Below are 25,551 nucleotides of genomic sequence, written 5' to 3' on the forward strand. Positions count from 1 at the left end.
TCCGTCTCATCACGGCGAGTCTCAGAGGATGGTCACGGTCCGTCCGCCGCTGGACGTCCTCACTCTGCCTCTGCCACACTGTCAATGACACTCCAAGGTCATCACATACGCAGCACATACTCTAATCTAGACTCTGCTCCGATTTCCTGAGATTGGACGCAGTGCGGAATAATACACTCTGATTTTTAATCAGTGTATTGCCGTGGAACATATACCTGTACATGTGTGTGTGTGTGTGTGTGTGTGTGTGTGTGTGTGTGTAAGAGAGAGACATTCGTTTCTTTTAGATAGTAATAGGAGAGGAATTGATGGTAAAATCACGTTGTCAAGGCGACAGGTTCGTAGAGGATGGGGGTGGGGTGGGGGAGGGGCTGGTTGGGTGGAGGGCGGGGGGGGGGGGGTCTGGGGGGGCGATGCTTCTCTGACAGAATGCTGGGATATTCCGGTCACGGATACATTGCTATCCCACCGTAACCGTGGCAACCTGGTGCTCCTGATCCCCACTCCAAGAGGACCAGGTAAGTACGGCTAAATATCAGGAGGAGCTTTTCACAGACACACACACACACACACACACACACACACACACATGCAGGTATGATTAGAGGAATAATTTCCCCTCATCGCCTTCTCAGCGGGTTAATCTTCTGATCTTCTCATCCAATCAGCGCCTGAGAAACAAAGCTCTTGCTGAGAAGGTCCGGAGTCGAAATGGGAAACGATACCAACAGTGACGAGAATAATGAACAAACATCTTCTCCTCTGAGAAACACAATCCAGAATTCAGAAGCCCTCTGGTGTATATGTGATAATCCAGGTCGAGGTGTGTGTTGCAGGACGTTAGTGCTCGATGTGGAGGTGAAGAACATCTCGAGGTGAAGCGGAGAACATTAGAATGGTGCGAGGCCTCAGACCTGGCTGTGGATTATCACCTTATACCAGGGTCACTTCCCAGAACCAAGAAGTTCAAACTGTAGCTGATGTTTGTTGTACAAAACTGACTGAATGGATCGAAATATTTTTTATTGTATATACGAGTCGTTAGCGTTCGAATTCTGCTGCTCCAGAAATAAAGTGGTGCCAGAAGATTACATTTATTTTTTCTAAATAAATAGATATTAGAGATAGAAAGAGAGAGAGAACAAGGGGAAGGTGTTAATAATAATAATAAAAAGAAGAAGAAGCTCTTGGAGTTATCTCCTGGTGTTCTTTTTCTCATTTGAAGCTTTTCTGTCAAATTCGAACTCGTTGATCGTAATCACAGTTAAATACTCTAAACTCCCTCTAATCACCTGAACTTCCAGCCAATCACAATCCAGTATTCACACCGACCCTGTTGTACTTTATACATTTACACATCACAGTAATGAACAGTAAAGAAGTAAATGTAATTTGTTTGTGTATTAAAGTCGCTTTTTCGTGTGTCTGTATTTTCCTGAAGTGTTTCCATTTGGTGACACTTTTACTTTTACGTCACTACATTACACAGTCAAATATTTGACTTTTTACTCGAATACCTTTTGTAAAATCAGTCGTTCCTTTTTATTTACGAGGATAAAAACGTAACTGCTGAAACATGCGGCGAGTTTTACACGTGTTCTGATCGATCGTGTTCTCGATGCATCTACTGATCACCAACATACAGTTCAGCATCAGTTCAACATCAAGCAGAACATTTAGAGAGGAATAAACGATGAAGAAACTCCAGACTGGAACTCGCCACAACACACGTGACCTTGTTCACGTGATTTTTTTTAAAGACATTGAAAAGAAGGTTTTGGGTTCATTATAATTTTAATAGAAATTAGTGTGTAAGTCATTAATATCATTCTATGAATAGATCAGTGTGCTGAGAGTCACATTCGAGTCTTTACACATAAACTGAGGTGAATAAGTGAAGAGTTTTGTGACAAAAATGATAACAGGAACATTATAGTTATAATAAATCACTACTTTGGATACTTAAGTTCATTTGAAGGCAAAAACTTTTGTACTTTTATTTTTACTTGAGTCACATTTTACAGAGTGGATCTTCAAAATGGTGACAGTGTCCCAGGATGCACTGCAGCAGAACGTTATGACGTCACTCCCTTAACTCGACGTGGTTCTGCCTTTGGGCCGCATGGATTTGGTGCATTTTTGTGCAACGTGTAAAAAAGCAAACGATTATCATCGCACGAAGAAATAAAATGACGACAACGACTACCGCAGCAGTGACCATTAATGACATCATCTTCTATCTGATGATATCTCTCAGGGTTTTTTCCTCTCCTCTTTTGTTCTTCTAACCGTTTTGAGCAAAGGCCGGCGTCAGACCGAGCTGCAGATGCAATCAGAGCTGATCAATAACTATTTGCGACGGCACACCAGCACTGATTCAGGATGCAGCTCTCGCTCTGCCGTTGCCGTGGAAACCACCGCCGCAGTGCTGCGGGCTGAAATTGGGAGATGGAGGGGAAAAAACAAGTGGGGAGGGGTAAGCTGAAGGAGTGAAGGCCAAGAAATACAGGTGGGAAAGGTAGATGAAATGAGAGGGAGGAAAAAACAAAGGTTGGTGGAGGATGTGTTTTTAAGCACAATATTAAAGACAGTAGAAGTTCAGCGTGAGGAAACCACCCCTGGTTTAAACCTTTATCTCGTTAGTCAAGGTCACACGAACGCGTCACGTGGTGCTGAGCTTCGTATCGACATCATTGTCTCATTTTCATTTTTAGAAAGTTCCAGTCTTATTTATATTCTTGAAACATCGGCTGGTGAAGGAACAGCCTCGTATCCAGATAATAGGGGACGAGGTTTGCACCGAATATGCTTGAGACAAGAACACAAGGGTCAATGGGATGTGTTCTGGACCATGCAAGTTCCAACTGTACACAGTAATATTGTCGATTTTATAGATTTTTGGATTTCATTTAAAAATAGTGTTGCACTTTATATTCATACAGGATTATGAACAATGTTGCCCTCAAACGACCAACATTGTGGCCAATACCATTCTGTACAACAGATGTACTCTGGAGGTTATCAGTTCTAATCCCAGCACCACCACGCTGACACTTCTGGGCCCTTAAGAAAGACCATCAACCACTCAGCCTGCCAATCTATCTATCTATCTATCTATCTATCTATCTATCTATCTATCTATCTATCTATCTATCTATCTATCTATCTATCTATCTATCTATCTATCTATCTATCTATCATCTTTAATTTAAAAAAGATATTTCACAAATTTAGTATATAAAATGTAATTACACCGAACTGCCATACGGCGGCGCTAGACATGCGCACTGAGAGCTCAGTCACAGGCGATTTATGATTTAAGCGTTGCTCATTAGGATTCGTTTGTGTAGCAGGATCCAACTTTCGATAATGCGATAAAAGTATTTTATGATATTTTTAAGATTTCTATTTAAATTAAATTTTAATTTTAATTATCTTAAAGTTTATTTTATATCCAGCAGGCGGCGGTATTGCACGGTGCGTGCAAGCTGCCATGACTACGAGGAGAAGAGAAGAAGAGGAAAACAGGACGGAATATCACTCGAGATCATTTTACTTTTATTTCGTTTTCTTTTAAAATATTCAAGTTAGTTAATTATAATTCGACCTTCACTCTTATGTATCGTCAATTTAATCGCATATATTTGTCGCTGGATGACAAAGTAGGAGGAAGAAGTTCCTCGTCTCGGATTTATGGCTGAGTCTCAAATATCTGACTGCGCACTATTTAGGTGCACTTCGTTCACGTAGACGGAACTGGAGTTTTCCTCCCTAGGTTTATAGTGCACTACGTGGCGATTTGGGATTCGGACACAGCCAGTTAGAATGGCAAATCCTAAACAGATTTCTGAAGAGTTTGAAGCATATAAAATGAAGCATGTAAGTAAATACACAACTATTTCCACTTATTTTGTACAATTTAAAAGTGCATTATAATAAAGATGGTGGTTGTGTTGTTGAAAACAGGCTCCACCGACTGTGTACTTCATCCCGGAGTTTATAACAGAGGCAGAAGAGGAGAATCTTCTCCAGCAGGTGCAACTTCAACCAGGCATTTCTTCATTATATTACACTGAGTACACTCTCACAGGGAGTGTGTGTGTGTGTGTGTGTGTGTGTGTGTGTGTGTGTGTGTGTGTGTGTGTGTTTCAGGTGTACAAAGCCCCCAAACCCAAATGGACCCAGCTGTCAGGAAGGAGATTACAGAACTGGGGTTCGGGTTCCTCTCATGATGTTTCATTTCTTAATGTATAACAATATAAAAAAACCCTGCAGGTCTAGATGGTCTGGTGTTTGTGTTTTTTTTGTGTAACATCAGGTGGACTTCCTCATCCGAAGGGGATGCTTGCAGAAAAGCTTCCTGATTGGTTGCTGAGATACACAGAGAAGATCTCAGGCCTCGGAGCATTCGGCGGGAGAAACGCCAATCACGTGCTGGTGAATGAGTACAGGCCAGAGGAGGGCATCATGGTACTCATGTCCCAGTGATCGCATCCCATTACATCCCATCATCACATCATCCTACCAAATCACATCCCATCCCAACATCACATCCCATTATACCATCATATCATCCCATCCCAACATCACATCCCATTATACCATCATATCATCCCATCCCAACATCACATCCCATTATACCATCATATCATCACATCCCAACATCACATCCCATTATACCATCATATCATCCCATCCCAACATCACATCCCATTATACCATCATATCATCACATCCCAACATCACATCCCATTATACCATCATATCATCCCATCCCAACATCACATCCCATTATACCATCATATCATCACATCCCAACATCACATCCCATTATACCATCATATCATCCCATCCCAACATCACATCCCATTATACCATCATATCATCCCATCCCAACATCACATCCCATTATACCATCATATCATCCCATCCCAACATCACATCCCATTATACCATCATATCATCCCATCCCAACATCACATCCCATTATACCATCATATTATTACATCCCATTATCCCATCCCACCAAATCACATCCCATCCCAACATCACATCCCATTATACCATCATATCATCCCATCCCAACATCACATCCCATTATACCATCATATCATCACATCCCAACATCACATCCCATTATTCCATCCCAACATCACATCCCATCATCCCAACAAATTACATCCCATCCCAACATCACATCCCATTATACCATCATATCATCACATCCCATTATACCATCATATTATCACATCCCAACATCACATCCCATTATCTCATCATAATCATCCCATCCCAACATCACATCACATTCCATCATCCAATCTCATCTCAACCCATGCTCTCACATCACGTGACATCAATACAATACTCTCATCAGAGTTCTCCTATTCCATAGGTGCATCAGAGTACCCTCACTCCTCACCCCTCACTCCCACCCCTCACTCCTCCCACCTCACCCTACACCACCACTCAATATTCACACAACAATACTAAAGCAATTCTTTTACCACATACATACAGTGTTTAATCTAATTCTGTGTGTGTGTGTGTGTGTGTGTGTGTGTGTGTGTGTGTGTCTGTCAGCCTCATGAAGACGGGCCTCTATACCACCCGACAGTAACCACCATCACTTTGGGTTCTCACACGCTGCTTGACTTCTACAGGCCCATTGATGAAACACAGGTAAAGTCCATCACTATGCTGATGGAACTGTTAAGAACCTCTGATGAACTTTTATTTATTTGAGGAAAGTTTTTTACTTGACAATTTTTGGCAGTTTGTTTGAAATGCGGCTTTCACCGCTTTGTTTTATTAACAAAATAATTCCCACTCTTTTGAGATGTTCCACTAGATGTTTGCAGAGCTTCATTTGGATACAAGGGGTGTTAGTAAAGTCAGGTAGTGATGTAGGTGAGAAGGTGAGGAGGTCCGGGGTGCAGTCAGAGTTTACTTTCATCCCAAAGGTATTCAGTAGTTTTGAAGCTCTATAGCAGAAGCTCATCCACACACTTCCAACCCATGGAAACAGAGTTTTTTTTCATGCTGGTGCAGGTTTGGGTCTCCTAGTTGAAGGGAAAATTTCATTCTACAGCACCGACTCCAACTTTGTGCAGTTTGTTGAAGAAACACAAGGTCAGGAAAAGTCAAATGTCCTGATTTTTGTTCAGATATTATATTTATCTTCTTGCTCTCTGTAGACCGAGGTTCCTCAGACGGAGGAGAGCCGCTACGTGCTGTCGTTGTTGTTACAGCGTCGCAGTCTCCTGATCGTGCAGGACGAGATGTACATGCACTACCTTCATGGGATCAAAGGTGTTGCTATGGATACGCTAACGGAGCGTGTGGTGAACCTGTCGGTGGCAGGAGGGCAGGTGGGTGACACACTTCCACGCGGAACCAGGGTCTCCCTCACCATCCGTCACGTGCCCAAAGTTTGCCGTGCCAACCTGCTGTTATCCAGGAAGTGACACTATCACCAAAAAGCCATGTGAACCAGGAGGCCGAACACCTCCAACTAGGACGTGACCCAGCCATAGACGTTAGTTTAAAGGCTTTCAAACAGAAAGTGCCAGAAAACATTCATCCACAAGCTTCATACTATCCAGATTTTCAGCTCCCTGGTTTCTCACCAACATCCAGACTCCAGACGGCAGCTCTGCCCATTCAGCTTAATTTCCTCCTCACTTCTATAACAAATATGATCTGGATCTGGAGGAGAACCTCCCACCTTTACATATGTTTCAACAGAATTCAGGAGACGACTTGCACATTAAAGGTGTTTTTCTTGTAGGACCGTGGAGGAGATTCCTACAAAACATATTCATATAATATAAACTGTTTGTTCAATAATCTGTTTGATTCACCATCATGAACCTCTTACGATTCTCATCAGTACTGTAACAGATCGTCCATGTTCTCAGTGTTGGATTTTCATGTGATCAGGAATTTGTAGGCAAGTTTAATATGCTTTTTATTGATGGTATTTGCACGACGGTCTCGTGTTGACGTCATGCCTTACAAGTTATTATAGGAATACTTCAGAAGTAGTTCATTAAGGAGAAACTGGGGTGGTGATAATGATATGGAGAAATGGTTAAAAAAAACAAACAAGTTCTGGTTTAGATGCCAAAAAAATTGTATATAATGTAAAATAAATCGTCAAGGACAGAAACGAAATGTGTTCTAATTGCTTTTCTGTGGTGTTGGAAGTTCAGTACAATTTCTGAACTAGTTTAATGTATTGACTTTATTTAATTCCATTTTATGTTCTGCAGTGGTGGACCCTCAGTTCCAGCAAGACCTTCCCTGCCGTCCTAAACTCAGAATCACTGACTTGCGTTTTAATATATTTATTCCATGAATATGTATCAAATTGTTCCCATTAGTCAATTCTCTTTGTAAGGTTTCTCTCGGTTGCGCTGCTTCTTGTAGTCTGTTTACGTTGGAGTTTCTGTCCAATCAGATTTCAGCATGTTGTTTTCGTCAAACGAATCTACATCGAGTCTTCAGCACGAACAGTGCGGCAGAAACGGATTTGATCGCAGATACGCGCACAAGGACGTGTACAAGACGGACTTTTTAAGGAAGGCTGGACACGGCGAGGAAACGTCGCCCGGTTCAAAGCGATCGTTACGCTTTTTCACGAACGAGAACGAAAAGTTTATACTTTTGCATTTTACTTTCCCGTAGAATTTGCACAAAAACACACGCAATTCGCCTTCATTTTAAATTCTTGAACTGTCGTTTTTATGAGTGTAATATCAACACGTGGAGGTGCAGTTGTGGTTTCAGTGAAAGGAGAAGTGTTGAATTGTGATCATTGGGTTTCTCACTGTAGTGATGTTCACTCTCACTGTGAGGTTCCTGTGTGTGACGCAGCGCTCTGTTCTACTGCACTTCTTTATAATACTGATGAAGAAAAGGATTGATTCAGGCAGAACACCACTGAAGGCGTCACTGATATTCTCGCTCTTTCCTGGTGTATTGTATTTGAAGGATCCATTGTGATCACGCCCCCTGGGCAGCATGTCATGCCGTAGCCACGCCCTCTTGCGTTTCGGGTATAAATAGCAGTGGTGCGCGGTGGAGTCCGCGGTAGGAGCAGCTCTTTTACATCCTGGTGAGTTTTTAATGTGTTTGAATTTAGCGTGTAACATGTTCTTTATAATCGGTTTGGTTGTTAATTAAATTGTCACAATAAGTTAAAAGATAGAAAACTGATTTATGGCACATTTTTTTGCGTTATTTCGGCCGAGGCTTTTTTTTTTTTTTTTTTTTTTTTTGCTAGTCCCGCCCCGTGCGTTGTGATTGGCTACTATCTTGAGCGAAACGCTATCTGATTGGCTGATACAGCATTCCTTTCGCGTGAGTGCCAACTTCTAGCCAATCATCACGCAGTGGGCGGGGTTTTCAGAAAACGATTGTAGACATTATTCAAATGACCAAGTGTAGCAATGAAAACTAATTTAGTGACATGGTGTTGTTATAAAACTTTAGTTTTTAGGGTTTTGTTGCACTTGTATTTGTATACAAAGCGATATTTAAACTCGGAAGTGTTGTCCTCTGAACCGGAAGGGATGGTCATCGTTATATCTGACCTGACTAGATAATAGTTTTCCAGCTTATGTAATTACACACAGCAATTTTGGAGAAAAACACAATGATTACTGTAATTTAATTTGGGAATAAAATGAGATTATAAAGATAATTGTGTGTGAGAGAGGGGAGTTTGAGCACTGTGTGGTGATTAGGTGTGTCCGTTCTGTCAACAACATTCAGCCCTGGAGCCGGGCCGTATTCCAAATAACTCCGTGTCCTCTACACAATGCGCACTACAAAGGGGATGAAATAAATACGCACTGGACCCTATTTAGTCCTGCGTGTGTGTGTTTGGGATTCGGCCGCGTCGTTATGAGGACTCTCCTATTTCTTTAGAGGGTTTGTGGGTAAAAACCAACCCTGATGATTCATTGTGTGTGTGTGTGTGTGTGTGTGTGTGTGTGTGTGTGTGTGTGTGTGTGTGTGTGTGTGTGTGTGTGTGTGTGTGTGAGTGTGTGTGAGAGGATCAACCTCTCTGGGAGGAGTTTCTCCTGGGATGGATCAGTTCTATTATTCTGTACTTAATTAGTTACAACCTCCTAAGTTCTTCAGTTTTCTGATTAGTTTGGTGAATTAGTTGTTTAGTAAAAAAGCAACTGAATTGAGTTAAATTGTAAAAATCTCACAAGTTGGTTAGTTCCAACTTTTTTCCAGTGGTGTTCCAGTGGTTCAGGCTGTGGGGTACAGATCATAAGGTTGGGGATTCAAGCCCCGGTATCGCTAAGCTGACACTCTTGGGCCCTTGAGCAAGGCCCTTAACCCTCTGTTCTCCAGGGGTGCTGTATCATGGCCGACCCTGCGCTCTAAACCCAGCTGGGATATGCGAAGAAAATAATTTCACTGTGCTGTAAAGTCTATGTAAGAAATAAAAGTTTTTTTATTCCGTTGTATAAAACCTCTTACGTTAGTGAGTTAAAACCTTGAGTTAGTTGGTTATTTATAACTTCCTGTGTTTAGTTGCTTAGTTAGTTAGTTTGCTAATCCATTCTTAGCTGGTTATTTAGTTAAGATTCCTGACAGAGTTGTTTGGTTTGTTAGCGTAAATTTTGCTAAATCCATTTCTGTGCTCTGCTTCTGTATTGACTCCGACTGGAGGAAAAAATTCCAGGCTGCATTTGGTCCCTGCATGCAAACCCACAAAACAGGGCCTTGTTTGTTTGTTCAAAATCATATGAATGAATAAACGCAAGTTTTTTTTCACAAGCTGAGACGAATCCAAACCACAAAACTCACTTCAATGGCAGTTGAAGTTGGTTTTTGTTTCAATGCAAATGAAAAAACCTGCTCCATTATCACACTGCTCGACACAGTTCCACCCCCAGGGCGTCACGTGTGTGTCAGGGGCCAATCAGAATCATGTATTGTCCACAATTAATAAAATGGGGATGATAATAGCCGGTCACGTGTTACAGTGCTGATGTGTAACATTTTCTCCACCAGACTGAAGTTACTGAACGCTAAAGATGAATCTGGCGAAGAAGCTGATTGGTGGCCTCATCGATGTGGTCAGGTGTGTGTGTGTGTTTTTCTAATCTGGTGTGTGTGTGCATTAGTTTACACACCGCAAGAATGCGTGTTATAAATGTAGTAAATATTGGGTTTGAGTGTTATTTTTTTAAATGAACTTTTGTTATTTTTATGTAATAATTGGTATCTAATAAAGTATATAAATAAAGACTCCTTTCAGTTAGTCAGTGAGATCGGTGTGCTCCGTGAGGCTACGCAGACGTTCATCTGTGTTCTTTTCACCATGTCTGAGGTCATTGTTGATGTTCCGGATGTTTCTGCCATCGTAATAACTACATTCCAGCAGAAATATTTTTCTCCTCAGTCATTTGCTAGATGTTTTTTACATTTCTTAGTTGCCTAGTAACAGCAGCGGTACGACGTCAGGCCTGACTCCTCCTTGTTCACGTCGGGAACGTTAACATTTACCTCAGACCTGCTAAAAAACAACCAATAAAATGCTCTGTACGGTTACTTTGGTTACAGATTAAGTTTAACATCAACTGCTAACTAGACTAGCCCTTATTTGTATACTGTATAAGATAAAAAATGGTGCTATAACAGTTTTGAACTGCACAGATTTCTACAATTTGTCAAATAATTAAAGTTAATAGGAATAAAAAAAATTTGTTTGTTTCCAAAGCAACATCGATCCCGGCCAGTTCGTGCCCGCCAACCCGGTGAGTGTCTGAAGCTACACCCTGAGGGATACGGTTAAACTCGTGACATTTGTTCATGTTGATGTCTAGCAGTTCTCCTTGTGAATAACACGAGCACGGATTCAAAGGAGAAAACCTTTTTGGACATTTGAAGGCACCCAGATGAGGATGAGGTTCCCTTTTGGGTCTGGTTCCTCTCAAGGTTTCTTCCTCATGCCATCTCAGGGAGTTTTTTTTTCTTCACCAGTCACCACTGGTTTAGTCATCAGGGACAAACCTACAATTATAAGGAACTTATACAATTGTTATAACCGCTTTATCACTGAAACTGCTTTAAGACAAGCAGCCAGGTTTTGCTCCTGAAACCAAAAAAAGAGCTTCTGGTGATTAATCGTCTTATAAACAGAAGATCTGGTGTAAAAGCAGTGGGGAACGTCGGTGTATGTGGTCGTGGGCTTTCTGGGAAATTACTTTGGTTAGATATCAAGTTTGAAGACACCAGGATGAGAAAAGACAAAACAGTGGATTCATGAGCTTGTTCTTAAACACCTTTAGACCTGATGAGGAAGATTTCCGTATAAACATCACACTGATAACTAACGTTTTGATAAGAGACAGAGAGTTACAGGGGTGACTCTGGAGGTATCTGGTGAAACCGGTTTGCTCGGTTTGTGTGTGCAACCGTATCTCGGGCCACGCCCATCAATTTCCAGGTTTTGTCTGTCCAGCTGGATTTACACAAAAGAAATGCTATATGCAAATTTCTGAGGCAGAGTCATTGCGAGGGATCTCATAACAGGACGGCGGTTCTGGTGTGGGCGTGGCCTGGGAACGTTTCACCTGAAACTTCTTGTGACTCGTGAAGAATAAATGCTCCTACACAACATCAATTTACCGACACTTACAATCACGCACCTGGTAACGCCTGCTGCGCCGCGTCACGCTTTTTATCCATTTGCAGTTACCTTTAGATGTAGAATGTTCGTGTTTTTCATTATAACATTTGTGTGTGGTCGTCTCCTCGTCTGCTGCTCGTTCCTCTGTACCTCTACTCAAGTCATTTAGATCAGAAACAGCACAATGGAGTGGAATTGTTCCTGTGATGAAGCTTTTTATTTCTCGCATGGGGCTGAACCTGAAGACTCCTTCCATGTGAATTAAACCCCTCCAGAAGTTGTTGCTATAGAAACCAGGACGAGTATGTTAATAGGAACTGTGATGTAAAGCGAGTTTGATGTTTATTTGATGGTGTGTGTGTGTGTGTGTGTGTGTGTGTGTGTGTGTGTGTGTGTGTGTGTGTGTGTAGCCTCCTCCGCGCAGACCATTGGCGTACGTGCAGGCCAACGAGAACGATGAGGAGCGACAGTTCCGTAAAGTGTTTCAGCAGCTTGCCGGTGATGTGAGTCTCTTTTTCACTCACACACACACACACACACACACACACACACACACACACACACACACACACACACACGCATCCATGAGCATTCTGACCAGCCCAGACCCTGAACATGTGTGTTGCTGTTCTAGGACATGGAGGTGAGCCCCCCTGAACTGATGAACATCCTCAACAAAATCATCAGCAAACGTTCGTATTCAATCTCGTACCAACTTTTCGTTTTGTGATGTCATCATGAAGTCTCTCCGGCCTCAGCTGGGTCATGTGACCTTTCTGGAGAGATGCAGGAGTTTAAAAATTAACTGAGCTGTAGGATCGATCAAGTGTCCTTTTGGAACTCAATAGAGTGTGTGTGTGTGTGTGTGTGTGTGTGTGTGTGTGTGTGTGTGTGTGTGTGTGTGTGTGTGTGTGTGTGTGTGTGTGTGTGTGTGTCATTTCAATATCTGTAGGTGGGGACCTGAAGACCGATGGCTTCAGTATTGAGTCCTGCAGGAGTATGGTGGCAGTCATGGACGTATCCTTCTGTAGTGCGTGTGCACACACACACACACACACACACACACACACACACTACTGAGTTCCACTCAATACACAGTAGTCACTGTTGTAACTCCTATAGTTGTTGCTCTTGTTGTGTGGTGTGTGTGATTGTTGCTGTTGTCAGGGTGTGTGATTGTTGCTGTTGTCAGGGTGTGTGATTGTTGCTGTTGTCAGGGTGTGTGATTGTTGCTGTTGTCAGGGTGTCAAGTCAAGTCAAGTTTATTTCTATTGCTTTTCACAACAGACATTGTCTCAAAGCAGCTTTACAGAAATCAACAGTGAAGGTGAATGGTGTGTGTTTATCCCTGATGAGCACCATGGCGACTGTGGCAAAAAAAAACTCCCTTAGATGTTATGAGGAAGAAACCTTGAGAGGAACCAGACTCAAAAGGGGAACCATCCTCATTTGGGTCACATCAAGAGTTTGATCATAAATCTTTCAACAATTGGGTGTGTGATTGTTGCCGTTATCAGGGTGTGTGTGTGTGTGTTGCTGTTGTGTGTTGCTCTTATTGCTGTATATTGGGCTTAATGACATCATGCAGAGCGACAGCACGGGGAAACTGGGGTTCGAGGAGTTCAAGTTCTTATGGAACAACATCAAGAGGTGGCAGGTAGGTTTTACAGCATAACTGTGTGTGTGTGTGTGCGCGTGCGTGTGTGTTGGAATTGTAGTGAATGTTTGTGTTTTGTTTCTAGGGCATCTATAAGCAGTTTGATGTCGATCAGTCTGGAACAATCGGAGCAGACGAGCTCCCTAAAGCTTTCCAAGCTGCAGGTAAAACCTGCGGTCACATGACCACTTCATTCACACCTGGTGTGTTTTGTATACAAATAACTTAATGCTTCACCTGGGCTTCACTGTGTGTGTGTGTATGTGTGTGTGTGTGTGTGTGTGTGTAGGCTTCCCCCTGAATGAACAACTCTGCCAGATGATCACCCGCAGGTACAGCGATGAGACCGGCAACATGGACTTCGATAACTACATTGGCTGCCTGGTCCGTCTGGACGCCATGTGCCGTGAGTGTGTTTTCACTTTCAGCTGATTGACAGGAGCAGGGTGACGTGTAGACGTCCTTGGATTCCTGCAGACGATCTGTACACGTCCTACAGACGCCCCGCTCCATCGCAAAAATATTCAGGGTTGTTTAAGAAAAGCAGAACTTTGAGACACTTTGGGGTGTGTGTGTGTGTGTGTGTGTGTGTATATTGGTTACATTCATCTGTCTTTTCTGTAACAGGTGCTTTTAAGACGCTGGACAAAGACAACAACGGCACCGTTAAAGTGAACATCAAAGAGGTGTGTATTTGCATTACACAGAAAAACACTAATACTGCAGTTCAAGCCAACACACACACACACACACACGCACACTAGACCAGGTGCAGAGTATCGTTACTGAGTAAAAAATCTATAAATAAAAATTACACAAGGGGGAAAAACGCGCCCCATAAATGACTGCACTGATTGGTTGATGGGCGGAAATTAAACTCACAAGATAGAAAGATACAAACGAAAAAGTAATTCTTCAGTAGCGTAGTGTTTTTTTGCCGTTATTGCACTTTGATTTGTAAAGATGTTCCTTTAATTAGTCCTACTACACTAGAATCCTCTGCTCCACCCCAACTATTATAAAACTAACTCTAAATTTGACTGTGTGTAAATTATAAATGTTACCTTTACTTGAGTTAATATTTAGACCAGTAATTGTACTTCTACTTAGGTCAAATGTAATTGAAGTAACAGAACTTTACCATGAGAAGAATATTTTATTAGTCTTTCCACCTCTGCAATCCGCAACTCTTCAGCTCCCCCTGCTGGGCTCCCTGCACACAGTCCTCACAAAATTATGTAAATAAGAAAAAAAAAAAAAAAGTATTTTTGGTTACACAGTGGACAGTATTACAAAGGGAACAACCCCAATCTTTCCGTTTGAGGTAACAGTGACGCTAAAAATAAAGTTTTTAATTTTGTCGATTAAACCATACGTCACTTCCTTCTACCTTCCACAAATTAACCCACGAATAGCTGAACAGTTGGAGATGAATGGAACAGAACCAGTTCAGAACTGCAACAGAAAGCTGAGCAGAGTAAATTTCATTTCATACAGTGGATAAAGTCCCCAAACTTTATAAAAGTCGCTAATTTTGCAGCAACTCGAGAGATAATAAAGCGTGGAAATCCGTTCACAGACGGAGAATATATGAAATAATCGTTCATTAACATCTCAGATGATATTCCGTGATATTCCGTGATGCCGCTCTCACATTTCCAGGCAACGCTCCGACATCTTACCAAGGACAAAAAGGTAGAAATTGCTAAAATACAAAATTAAATTTTTATTACACTAGTGCCACCTACTGGTGAAACCAGGCATTTACCTTACATCTGCATAAGACAACAAATTATGTTTGATTCATTAAAAAGACAAATATGTTTAATTGCTTCAGGCAAATTTAATGTGGTGGGAGAGGGGACAAAACAGTTGCAGGTTGCAGAACATATCGTAAAAAAAAAAAAAAAAAAAAAAAGGAATTGTGAATGATGTCCTTCTGCAGAATGTTCCAGATTCCCTTAAGAACAATGGACATTTATTTCATATTTGTTCTGTTCTTCCACAGTGGCTGCAGCTGACCATGTACTCCTGAGCGACACGCCTGACGCACCCTATTCACCCAGATCTCCACAATGCTAGCCGAAGCAAATATCCTGACGCCTGCTGTAGCGCCGGAGCTCTGTTTATTATTTTTTATCTTATCCTGCGTTACTGGTGTCTCACGCTAACTAGACTAATTTATATCAAGAAAACAAGCCTAATAGAGATTTCAACACTATAATTGACCATAAGTGTGGATTAATCGCATGTATAAAAAAATCTGCAGGCCTGCGCATTACCACATGAAGCCAAAAGGGGGCGCCACTGTACGGACGAAAAGTTATACACGCATACTTCTATTTTATAGGAAAATAAAGCATATACGAGTAAATAAAGAATGTGATGTTTGCTTTACTTATATATATATATATATATATATATATATATATATATATATATATATATATATATATATATATATATATATATATATATAATTATTATTATTCTTGGCTCCTCACCTTTAAGAGCGACAAACCAACTGAAAGATGCTCCATGATCATTTCTGGTCGTTCCTAAACGTTTCTGATGTGAAGAACAGAAAAAAGTTAAGACTTTTTCTTCATGGTTCCTGGTTTCATTGACACCAATATTAAAAACCATCAATACCAAACCATTCCATTATTTCACTAGTGCCTAAAATGTAAATTCACATTTACTTCTGCTCAGAAGGTGCTGAGTTTAAATTCCACCACCACTAAGGTGCTACTGCTGGGCCCTTGAGCAAGGCCCCTAACCCTCAACTGGTCAGTTGGTATAAATTAGATAATTGTAAGTCGTTCTGGAGAAGGGGTGTAAGTGGTAGTGAAGGTGTTTGGCCCATTTTTAATGCACACTGATCAGGAATAACATTCTAACATTCTGAGCGGTGAAGTGAAGAACGCTGACGATCTCTTCATCATGGCACTGGTTAGTGGGTGGATTTATTTATTAGGCATCAAGTAACCATGTCTTCAATTTTGACGTGTTAGAAGCTGGAAAAATGGGTGACATAAGGATTTGAGAGAGTTTGACAAATTGTGACATCTAGACAGATATCAGGAGCATCTTCAAAACTGCAGCTCATGTGGGCTGTTCCTGGTCTGCAGTGGTCATCATCAAAAGTGTTGTGTAGTGGTGAACTGGTGACAGGCTCGTGGGAGCAAAGGCTGGTCCGTGTGGTCTGATCCAACAGACAAGCTCCTGTAGCTCAAAGTGCTGAAGAAGTTCATGCTGTTAATGATCGATGGGTCACGACCGTCTCAATGGGTTTTGGCAGCACAGAATTAGGCAGGTGGTCATAATGTTATGCCTGAACGGTGTATGTTAATATAGGAACCCATGCATTATGGGATGTATTTATGGACTTGGGTTTTATTCTGACCTTTATACAGAGAGAAAGAAGGGGGTGTTTTGTGTCTCCTGAGCTCTTGGTGTTTGGTGTAGCTACAGCAGGGCTTTGTGCAGTGTCAAGTTAGGTGCTCAACAGCGCCACTGGTCGCGCGTTGTGGCCGGATTGGGGAACTGCAGGCCATGCGGAGGAGGAGACTGAGTTTGCGCGGCGCCGCTGCTGTACGAACTTTCAGGATTTTTCCGGACGCAAACGCGGAATTAAAAACAACAACAACGTTCGCGGCGAAATCTACGCTGGTTTGAGGTAAATCTTTGCAGACTTTTTTTTTGCGGAATATAACTACGTTCTACCACCATTACAACCACACAATATCCACGAAGTGTTCGGCTGGAGGGCGAATGCATCAGGCGCGTAGCTGCTCTGTAGCTACACTATTGTTACAATTCAACCGCCGATGATTCGCTCCTCCACCCGGATCTTTCACCCAGAACCCGGCTTTCGATCTCTGCCGCATCCCTTAATATCCTAATAAACAGTAATCTTTAATATACGCGGTGTTTTTTAATATCAGAGACACGTTTTAACCCGCTCGGATTATGGGGTTAGCGGGGCATGATGGCGCTACAGCCTTACTTTCTCTTTTACCTGGGCGAAAAAAAACTACTTCCGGCGCTTTGTTTCCATAGTTACAAGCCCCGAAATCGATATTAAACACCAAACCGGGTTGAATGCGAGCCTGGTGATCTCTTTATATCATTAAATATCTTTATAAAACCTCAAATCTCCTTCCTGCTTTATTGTTTTCTTCATTTGTATTCTTTTTTGGGGGGCAAGTCACTAGCGGGCGGTCGCTCTTATTATACGTCACTCGGGGCCACTGAGGCGCGGTGCGCGCGCGCGTGCGCATGTGTGTGGGCGGTATAGTTGTAACATCAGCCATTTTAAATTAATATTAAACTTTCTAAGTGTGAAACCTCATGTCTAAGGTTCAGTCAGGTGCAAAAGTTTGTACATCCCAAGTTCAGTCAGAGAAACACAAAGACCTCTCACACCTACACGATCAGGCATAAGGTTATGAGGTTATGATTATCTCTTCATCTTGGCACCTGTTGGTGGGTGGATTCATTTATTAGGCATCAAGTGAACATTGATGTGAGATGCAGAAAAAATGGGGCGAGCGTAAGGATTTGAGAAGCAGATTGTGACGTCTAGACGACTGGGTCAGAGCATCTCCAAAACTGCAGCTCCTATGGGATGTTCCTGGTCTGCCCTGGTCAGTATCTGTGGCTTGAACCTCCACCTCGACCTTCTGATCAGTAAACCAGTGCCTTAACCACAGAGCGTAATGCCAGAACCGTTGCCACAGAGCTACCATTTTCTTCCAAGGGCTCAAACACTGACACTGTTGGCAATATTGGGGCTTGAACAGAGTTCAGGGTCGGCCATGACAGAGAAGGAGAGAGAGGATTCTACTTGTTCTCCAAGTATCCAAAGAAGCTAAGGTCAAAGCACCCCTGGAGCAGAGAAAGTTAAGGGGCCCAACCTGCTGAAGTGGCAGTTTGACGATCCTGGGTTTTGAACCTTTTGATTAGTATCCCAGAGCCTTAATCACTGAGCTGCTGGTTCTCAAACCTGGTACAGAGCCTCGCTCAAGGAGCCGAACAGTTTCAGCATCTCAGTGTTGACGTTTTACCATGTAACTCAGATGGTGTTCAGTCAGGCAGCTTTACAACATCAAGTAAATACCATAAAGAATTAACAAAATTCCTGGTAGTAGTGACGTTGTTTTCAGTATGAAGTGCATGTTTTTTCTTATTTTACCCAGAAGCTGTGGTGGATGCGAACGTAAACATTGTATTTTAAGCTCAGTTCCTGGACTCCGCTGAATAAAATGTCCTGATTACGCCGCGATGTTGTAGGACGTGTGATTAGCAGAGCACTCTGACAGACGTGTTGATCTGTGTTGTTTTGTTTGTTTCGTTCAGGAAGCTGACGAGGAGGTGAGATCAGGATGTCTGCATCGGCATCATCTTCGCTCCACCTCGGCCAGGACAGCGCAGTGCGCTACAAGAAACGCAAGGCCAATTTCACTTTCAGCGAAGTGCACATTCTGCTGGACGAGGTGCGCAAAAACCGGCACATCGTCGTGGGTGAGTCTCTGTAGCACGTGAAGAACGTAGAGAAGCTGATCACGTTATAAGACTTTAAAGACCTGTGAAGGTCTGATCATGTGTGAGAGGTGTAGGAGTGTATATACGGTACACGTATTCGTATCGAAACGTTTCTGTGCAGGGCTTTCGGTTGGGCGCACGCATGTACCGAACGGCATCTTTTTTTGAGCACAGTGTCACAGTGGCGACTCGCTTCATGCTGGAATCGTGACTTGTAATGCGCATCTGTGGAGAAAAGATTTTATTCTGCGATGCCACTTTCTGTCACCGCCAACGTTTTTGTGTACCGTTACACCCCTAGCGAGAGGATGTTGTAGATAAACCGTAAGACGAGAAAGGTTTGTGTGTGTGTGTGTGTGTGTGTGTGTAGGTAAGTTTAATTCAGGCATTCCCAGCGACTTGAAGAGGAGAAAGTGGACGGAGATCACACAGCGCATTAACGAGATCGGCGAGTGCGACCGCGAGGTCGGTGAGGTCATTAAGAAGTGGTCCGACCTCAAGTGCGACACAAAGAGGAAAATTGCAGCGCTGCACTCGGGCGCGAACCTGCCTCACTCGTCGGAACTCACGCAGACTGAGAACATCGTGGGCTCCATCCTGGAGCTGGACAAGAAGCCATGGGAGGCGACGCGCTCGTCGCGGGGACGCAGCAGGAGCGAGGACCAGGACGCGCTCGCAGCAGACGACGATGATGACATCGCCTTCATGGGGCCGGGATCGGTTCAGGATTCCCCCAGATCGGGGATCGAGCTGAAGCCGATGCCGTTGCCGCCTCCTGCTGGAGCACCTGCGGGAGGATTCGACCCTTCGATTACAACAGGTACCATCTCAGTCTCTCGGCTAGCCATTCCTTTGGCATGACGTTATCATTTTTACGTACTTGACGTGTCCCGTTTGCGCTCTCAGACGCAGACTCTCGCGGGATGGATTCGGATGACGATCACCACGACATCTTCCCCTCGTCTATGAATAACTCGTTTACGGAGGACGATGGCAACCCGAGCAACGCCGCGCACGTCTCCTCCTCCTCGGCTGGGCACCCTCAGGTGGGTGCGGAGTCGGAGAGCGCACGTGAACAGCTAGCACAAAGCGCTAGCCTGAGCGTGCAGGAGCAGCACGTGACGAACGCGTTGCTGGGCACGGTGTCACGCTCGCTCGAGCTCCTGGCCGAGTCGGTGCAGCAGCTGGCGGAGACGCAGCAGGAGTTTGCGCGTGAGTCGCTTCGGCTGCAGCGGGAGACGGTACAGGTGCTGCGAGAGTTCGCCTCCGGGGCGCTAACACTTCTGCATGAGAGGGTCAACGGCAAACCGCCGCTTATTTAAAGAGACCCCCGGAGCTGGAACAGCGTCACTGCCAAAACCGTTACCGCAGCATCGGGACTGTGACGAACCACACTAACTTCATCGCTATGTGTAAATAGAAACCCGACGGGAGGTCCTGCTGTTACCCTCGTCCTCGTCTGTTGAGCAGAATAATCGGATCGCTTTTAAGAAAAAAACATAAGCCGTCCTTCCGTTCGTTGTTTTTTTTTTTTTTCTCGCACAAAAGCTAATCGGCAGCGTCCTGGAAACAGCGTTAACGATGAAGTTTCAGAGCGGCCGCGATGATCACATTGATCACGCGTCACAAAACTGTCTCCAACGGCGTCTCGAGACTCATAAACTACTTGAACATCACGTTAAAGTTGTGAGTATAAAATCGTATAGTGCCACACCTGAGACTTTCATTAGCGGAGTTTGGTGCAGTGTTTGTGTAGCGAGAGTTCTCTCCGGGACGTCGATCTTTTTTTGTTGTTGTCTGTTTAGTGCCGTTTCAGTAGCTACGGTTGCTAGGCAGTGATGGGCAGGGCTTCGAAGCTGATGCGATTCTGAAGCTCTTTTTTTTTTTTTTTATGAAAGGAAACAAATTTGCGTCCGTTTACACTCTGCTAAAACACGATTGGTAGATGCCATGTTTTTATACTTTTTTTTTTTTTTTTATGTAATCATGGGTTCGGATTTATGCCTGAAAATGGAGCGTGTTATGATCCACCTCGTGTTATGATCCACGCACTATAATCAGCAAACTGTTTCTTTGGCTCCTATTAATAACACTGAAGACGTGATTTATATCCTGGGAATTTTTTTGTTTGTTTTTCAGTTTTTATACTGTAAAAACTTGCATCCAATGAAAAACTGTTTGAACAGTTCATGGTTTAAGATTCTTCTGTCAGGATAAAAACGGTATTAAACTTCTGGATGCTTTACATCATGTACATTTTATCTAAAGTAAGTGAAATAAAGTCTCTGCTGCTCTTTTCTTTGGAGAAGATTTACCTCTGTGTATCTCATACAGTCAGAATGAACATCATCACTAAAACAAGAAACCCAATGAACACAATTCAACACGTCTCCTTTCACTGTAGCCACAACTGCACCTCCACATGCATCATCTCCAGCAGGAGCACCGATATTCACCTCATCACATCACATTCCTGCGATTTTATTTCTTCTTTTTTTATTATTTTTTTTAAAGTAAAGGCAAATTGTGTGTTTTTGTGCAAATTCTACAAGAAAGAAGTTTAAATGGTTCATGAAAAAGCGTAACAACTGTATTGGGCGACGTTCCCTCACTTGAAAAGTCCGTCTTGTAAACTTCCTTGTAAGTGTGTCTGCACCCAAATCAATTTCTTCTCCAATGTCAGTCATTGTGGAACTAATAAACAGCTATTAAATCCACCCGAATATATTTGAGCTTGATGCGTTTGTGAGCTCTGAATTGTAATAATTTCTGACTGTCCAATCAAAAGATGTGAAAATGCGGAAGTTATTGAACCCGGCAACACGTGATGCGATGCTGAAATCTTATTGGATAGAAACTCAAATATAAACACACACTACTAGAAGCACAACTGAGAGAGAATGAATTTTTTTTTTTTTTTATCAAAACTTTATTTAGTGATTCTAATAGAGTTTAGGCAACAGAGAAGATCTTGCTAGAACTGATGGTCCACCACTGGGTATAACTATTTCGGCTTCAAATCACAGTTTTGTATTAATGTTAATATTTTATTGCGCTCGTGCTGATCGTTTCTCTGATTTCTGGAGGTGGGAGGAAGTGTTGCGCATGACTCAGGTGTCCACCAGAGGGCAGCAAAGTGCTGAAGAGTAGCACGTTAAACCTAAGGGGCGACACACACGCGCACACACACACACATTCGTAATGTGGACGCCATATATTTTCTCTTTGATACGATACCAAGCACTTTCAAGAACAATATGGTAAATACTAAGAAACGATACCAGTATTTTCAAAAGCCAATTTTTTATTCCAGTGGACTGCACTTCTCTTTCATAAAAAAAAAAAAAAAAAAAAAAAAAAAAAAAAGAATTGTGTATATTTCCAGCCATCATTCAAAACATCACTGGAATTACGAGACCCAAACCAGCTGGATGAAGATATGGTGTATATGGGTACTGTGTAAATATATAGGACAGGGACTACTTTATACAGGGACAGTTTCAGGTCCAGATACAGAGACAGAAACTGAGACACACAATGGGTACTGTGTACTGCTTAAACTATTAGAACCTCCTCCCCCCACTTACCCACCCACCCCACTCACCACTGTAAAACACTTCATCCCTGTGTCTGAATAAATTGTTCAGATGCCCATTGTGAAAACAGCTGCTGGTGTGTGTGTGTGTGTGTGTGTGTGTGTGTGTGTGTGTGTGTGTGTGTAAAAGACAAAACATGTAATGGAAGGCAGACTGAGGTCACAAAACATAATGAGATGAATGGGCCCACTAAGGTAATAATGGTGGTGTGTGTGTGTGTGTGTGTGTGTGTGTGTGTGTGTGTGTGTGTGTGTGTGTGTGTGTATAATATATATACAGTATCTAGTAGTTATTTTATGTTCTAAAAGGACAATACTGTAGAGATGAAACTTGAAAGTAGTCGATGTGCAGCTTGTGTATCAGTACAGATTCACTGTTAGTCCTCAGAGACTCTTAACCCTGAGGTCCATGTAGAACATCCAGGGGTCAGTATGAGAGAATTTCACTCAAAGCACCAAATTTTAACTGCTCTAATACAAGATACACACATTTGTATGGTTCTGTCAAGCAGACAAAAACACGAACGTGATGAAAGGACATGAGGCTTTGTACGGTTTCACGCTGTACAGCTGTTATCACTGAGGGTGTATCTCGTTGCCAGTTATTTTGACAATAATGTCTGTATGTGGAGTAATTTTTAGAGGACAGTAAATCTGTACTTATACACAAACTGCACATTGATACTCTAAAATATATACAAGTTTCATTACTATAGTATCTTCCTTTGTGTGTGTGTGTGTGTGTGTGTGTGTGTGTGTGTGTGTGTGTGTGTGTGTGTGTGTTACAGCAGCTGTTCAAGGGCTCCAGCTCCAGTCAGATTCGTTATTGTGTCTCAGTCTGCGTCTGCGTGTCTGTAATCCATCCACCATTTATCACACACACACACACACACACACACACACACACACACACACACACACACACGCACACTCATAATTCTTTCTCTCGTTCATATCTATTAAACCCGAGTGAAGCAGCTGCTTGAAGAATCTCAGGCTGATAGAAACACAAGACTGCATTCTCTCTGTGAACACACGATTTAAACACATCACATCATTACACGTGTGTCACGTCTCAGTCATCCCCAGCTGCTTTTTCAGCATTTATCCCCAAAGTTTGGAAAAAGTCGTTTAAAAATGTAGTCATGAAATTTATATTTGATATTTATTACAAGTATTAATACAAATATTCTATATATAGACTTTTACAGTTTGTGATTTTATTCGAAATTTAGAAATGTAAACAAAAATTGTGCAGGCCTGTTGATTTTATTTTAGATTGGATATTAGATTGGATGTTAGATTGGATGTTGGAGTAGATGTTAGATTGGATGATAAATTGGATGTTAGATTGGATGTTAGATTGGTTTTGTTTGAATGTTGGATTGGATGTTGGGTTGGATTTTGGATTAGATGTTAGATTGGATGATAAATTGAAAGTTGTATTGTTGCATTTTATTTGTTCATTTGATTTGTTTCTGTATCAGTTTGGGATGATTCATAAATATAATTTTATAAAGTCATTTTCTTATAACCTTTATGTAAATGTTCCATTTTAATGAAAAGAAAAAGAAGGAAGTGAGGGCTTTGAAGTTATTTGTCTATTGTGTGTGTGTGTGTGTGTGTGTGTGTGTGTGTGTGTGTGTGTGTGTGTGTGTGTGTGTGGTTTTTGACGTCTACGTCTGTTCAGTGCCAACTGTCACCTGCGGGAGTGACAAAAGAGCGAAGGATTAAAAAGGAGAAAAGCGAGGGATGACGTTATCGATCGTTCTCTTCCCCAGACCGCTCGCTCGGCTGTGTGTCTCCCCTGACCTCCTGACCTCCTCTTTTCTCCTGCTCTGTCCTCCCCCGCCGTGTGCCTCGTTCACTCTTTCATCTCACATCTGTCGCTCCGGAGGAGTGCAGCATCAGCCCTGGGGCCCGGTCCCCGTCTCCTGCATAGCACCTACACGCCCCTCATCCGGCCCCTTCTTCTCTTCTCTTCTCTTCTCTTGTCTTCTCTTCTCTTCTCTTCTCTTCTCTTCTCTTCTATTCGAGGTCAGGAAGAGTAATGTGGATAAACATGTTCGAGAGAAACAAGTGTCCAGACAAATGCACACAAGAAGCAGTCAAATACAAAAACCTGGACATTCAGATATGCACACACACACACACACACACACACACACACACACACACACACACACACACACACAAGATGCTGAACTAAACTCACTGACCAGATCTTTTGGAGAAAACCTTTTTTTTCTGTGGACTTTAGTTGAGCAGTGAGGGCTTTATTCACCCCCAGGTCTTCAGTGGTGTCCCACCTGAATTAATCCAGGCCTTAATATCATCATTATGACGCCACGTCTACAGAAACCGTCAGTATTATAGAGAAGTGCAGAAGAACAGAGCGCTGAACAGGACAGTGAGAATGAATGTCAACACTAAACCAACAAACCCAATGAACACAATTCAACACGTGTGTCATTGTTTTTACGGTTTACCAGGGGATTCAAAATGTAGACAAATTGTGTGTTTTGTGTAAATTCGTCAAATCAGAAAAACCCAAAAGTAGAAATGGTTAGTAAAAAAAACGATGTCCAGCTTTTCTCGAAATGTAATTCTTGTAAATGTCCTTGTGTATCTGTGAATAAATAAATTTCTTCGCCAATGTTAGTCATCGTAGAATGAAGGAAACAGCTATTAAATCCACATGAATATATTTCAGCTTCAGCTACATGTGATTATCGCTCTCTCTGACCATCCGGTCAAAGGACATGAAAACGGCGCAGTTATTGGACGCCTGCTAAATGGCTCCAGTGTCGCTAATTCGCAATCTGAATCTAAAACAACATCGTTATGCACCATGTATTTTACTCTGCAGGAACCACACTGCTGATTTCTGAAGACCTCACCAAAGACCCCACTGACCCCAGAAACATGTGATGACACTGGAATCTAATTGGGTAGAAACTCTAATGTAAACAGTGCTTGAAGCAGTGTAACCGAGAGACGCTATGAAATGGAGAGAATCCACTAGTGGGAATAATTAAAAACGTATTTATGGATAAAAATAGAAAAGTTAAGTCAGTGATTGTGTGAAGGTTC

The 25,551-nt window shown here is 42.5% G+C and overlaps 3 protein-coding genes across 3 annotated transcripts; all 3 read left to right on the forward strand.

Annotated features, from left to right (window-relative positions):
• Window positions 1–423: 423 nt before the first annotated feature.
• alkbh6 (alkB homolog 6) lies at window positions 424–7,176 on the forward strand. The gene is made up of 6 exons (XM_083532146.1): window positions 424–3,879; window positions 3,967–4,035; window positions 4,153–4,213; window positions 4,319–4,470; window positions 5,584–5,682; window positions 6,198–7,176. The coding sequence occupies exons 1-6, from the start codon at window positions 3,826–3,828 to the stop codon at window positions 6,465–6,467; spliced, it is 705 nt and encodes a 234-aa protein (XP_083388272.1). The 5' UTR covers window positions 424–3,825; the 3' UTR covers window positions 6,468–7,176.
• Window positions 7,177–8,018: 842 nt separating this feature from the next.
• capns1a (calpain, small subunit 1 a) lies at window positions 8,019–15,697 on the forward strand. The gene is made up of 11 exons (XM_083530899.1): window positions 8,019–8,119; window positions 10,039–10,108; window positions 10,748–10,784; window positions 12,070–12,162; window positions 12,294–12,351; window positions 12,612–12,676; window positions 13,248–13,316; window positions 13,402–13,480; window positions 13,606–13,722; window positions 13,944–14,002; window positions 15,325–15,697. The coding sequence occupies exons 2-11, from the start codon at window positions 10,062–10,064 to the stop codon at window positions 15,349–15,351; spliced, it is 651 nt and encodes a 216-aa protein (XP_083387025.1). The 5' UTR covers window positions 8,019–8,119; window positions 10,039–10,061; the 3' UTR covers window positions 15,352–15,697.
• Window positions 15,698–16,358: 661 nt separating this feature from the next.
• LOC310720382 (uncharacterized protein) lies at window positions 16,359–21,228 on the forward strand. The gene is made up of 4 exons (XM_083530900.1): window positions 16,359–16,995; window positions 18,678–18,842; window positions 19,234–19,683; window positions 19,770–21,228. Exons 2-4 carry the CDS (start codon window positions 18,704–18,706, stop codon window positions 20,183–20,185), a joined length of 1,005 nt encoding a protein of 334 aa, XP_083387026.1. The 5' UTR covers window positions 16,359–16,995; window positions 18,678–18,703; the 3' UTR covers window positions 20,186–21,228.
• The last annotated feature ends 4,323 nt before the right edge of the window (window positions 21,229–25,551 follow it).

Source organism: Silurus aristotelis, assembly GCF_946808225.1.
Source record: "Silurus aristotelis genome assembly, chromosome: 26".
Taxonomy (NCBI): Eukaryota; Metazoa; Chordata; class Actinopteri; order Siluriformes; family Siluridae; genus Silurus; species Silurus aristotelis.

Coding starts and splice junctions, on each gene's coding strand:
- LOC310720382 (XM_083530900.1), top strand. CDS start 18,704: ATGTCTGCATCGGCATCATCTTCGCTCCACCTCGGCCAGGACAGCGCA. Junction 18,843..19,233: donor AAACCGGCACATCGTCGTGG/GTGAGTCTCTGT, acceptor GTGTGTGTGTAG/GTAAGTTTAATTCAGGCATT. Junction 19,684..19,769: donor CGACCCTTCGATTACAACAG/GTACCATCTCAG, acceptor TTGCGCTCTCAG/ACGCAGACTCTCGCGGGATG.
- alkbh6 (XM_083532146.1), top strand. CDS start 3,826: ATGGCAAATCCTAAACAGATTTCTGAAGAGTTTGAAGCATATAAAATG. Junction 3,880..3,966: donor AAGCATATAAAATGAAGCAT/GTAAGTAAATAC, acceptor TGTTGAAAACAG/GCTCCACCGACTGTGTACTT. Junction 4,036..4,152: donor AGGAGAATCTTCTCCAGCAG/GTGCAACTTCAA, acceptor TGTGTGTTTCAG/GTGTACAAAGCCCCCAAACC.
- capns1a (XM_083530899.1), top strand. CDS start 10,062: ATGAATCTGGCGAAGAAGCTGATTGGTGGCCTCATCGATGTGGTCAG. Junction 12,677..13,247: donor GTATGGTGGCAGTCATGGAC/GTATCCTTCTGT, acceptor GACATCATGCAG/AGCGACAGCACGGGGAAACT. Junction 13,317..13,401: donor ACAACATCAAGAGGTGGCAG/GTAGGTTTTACA, acceptor TTTTGTTTCTAG/GGCATCTATAAGCAGTTTGA.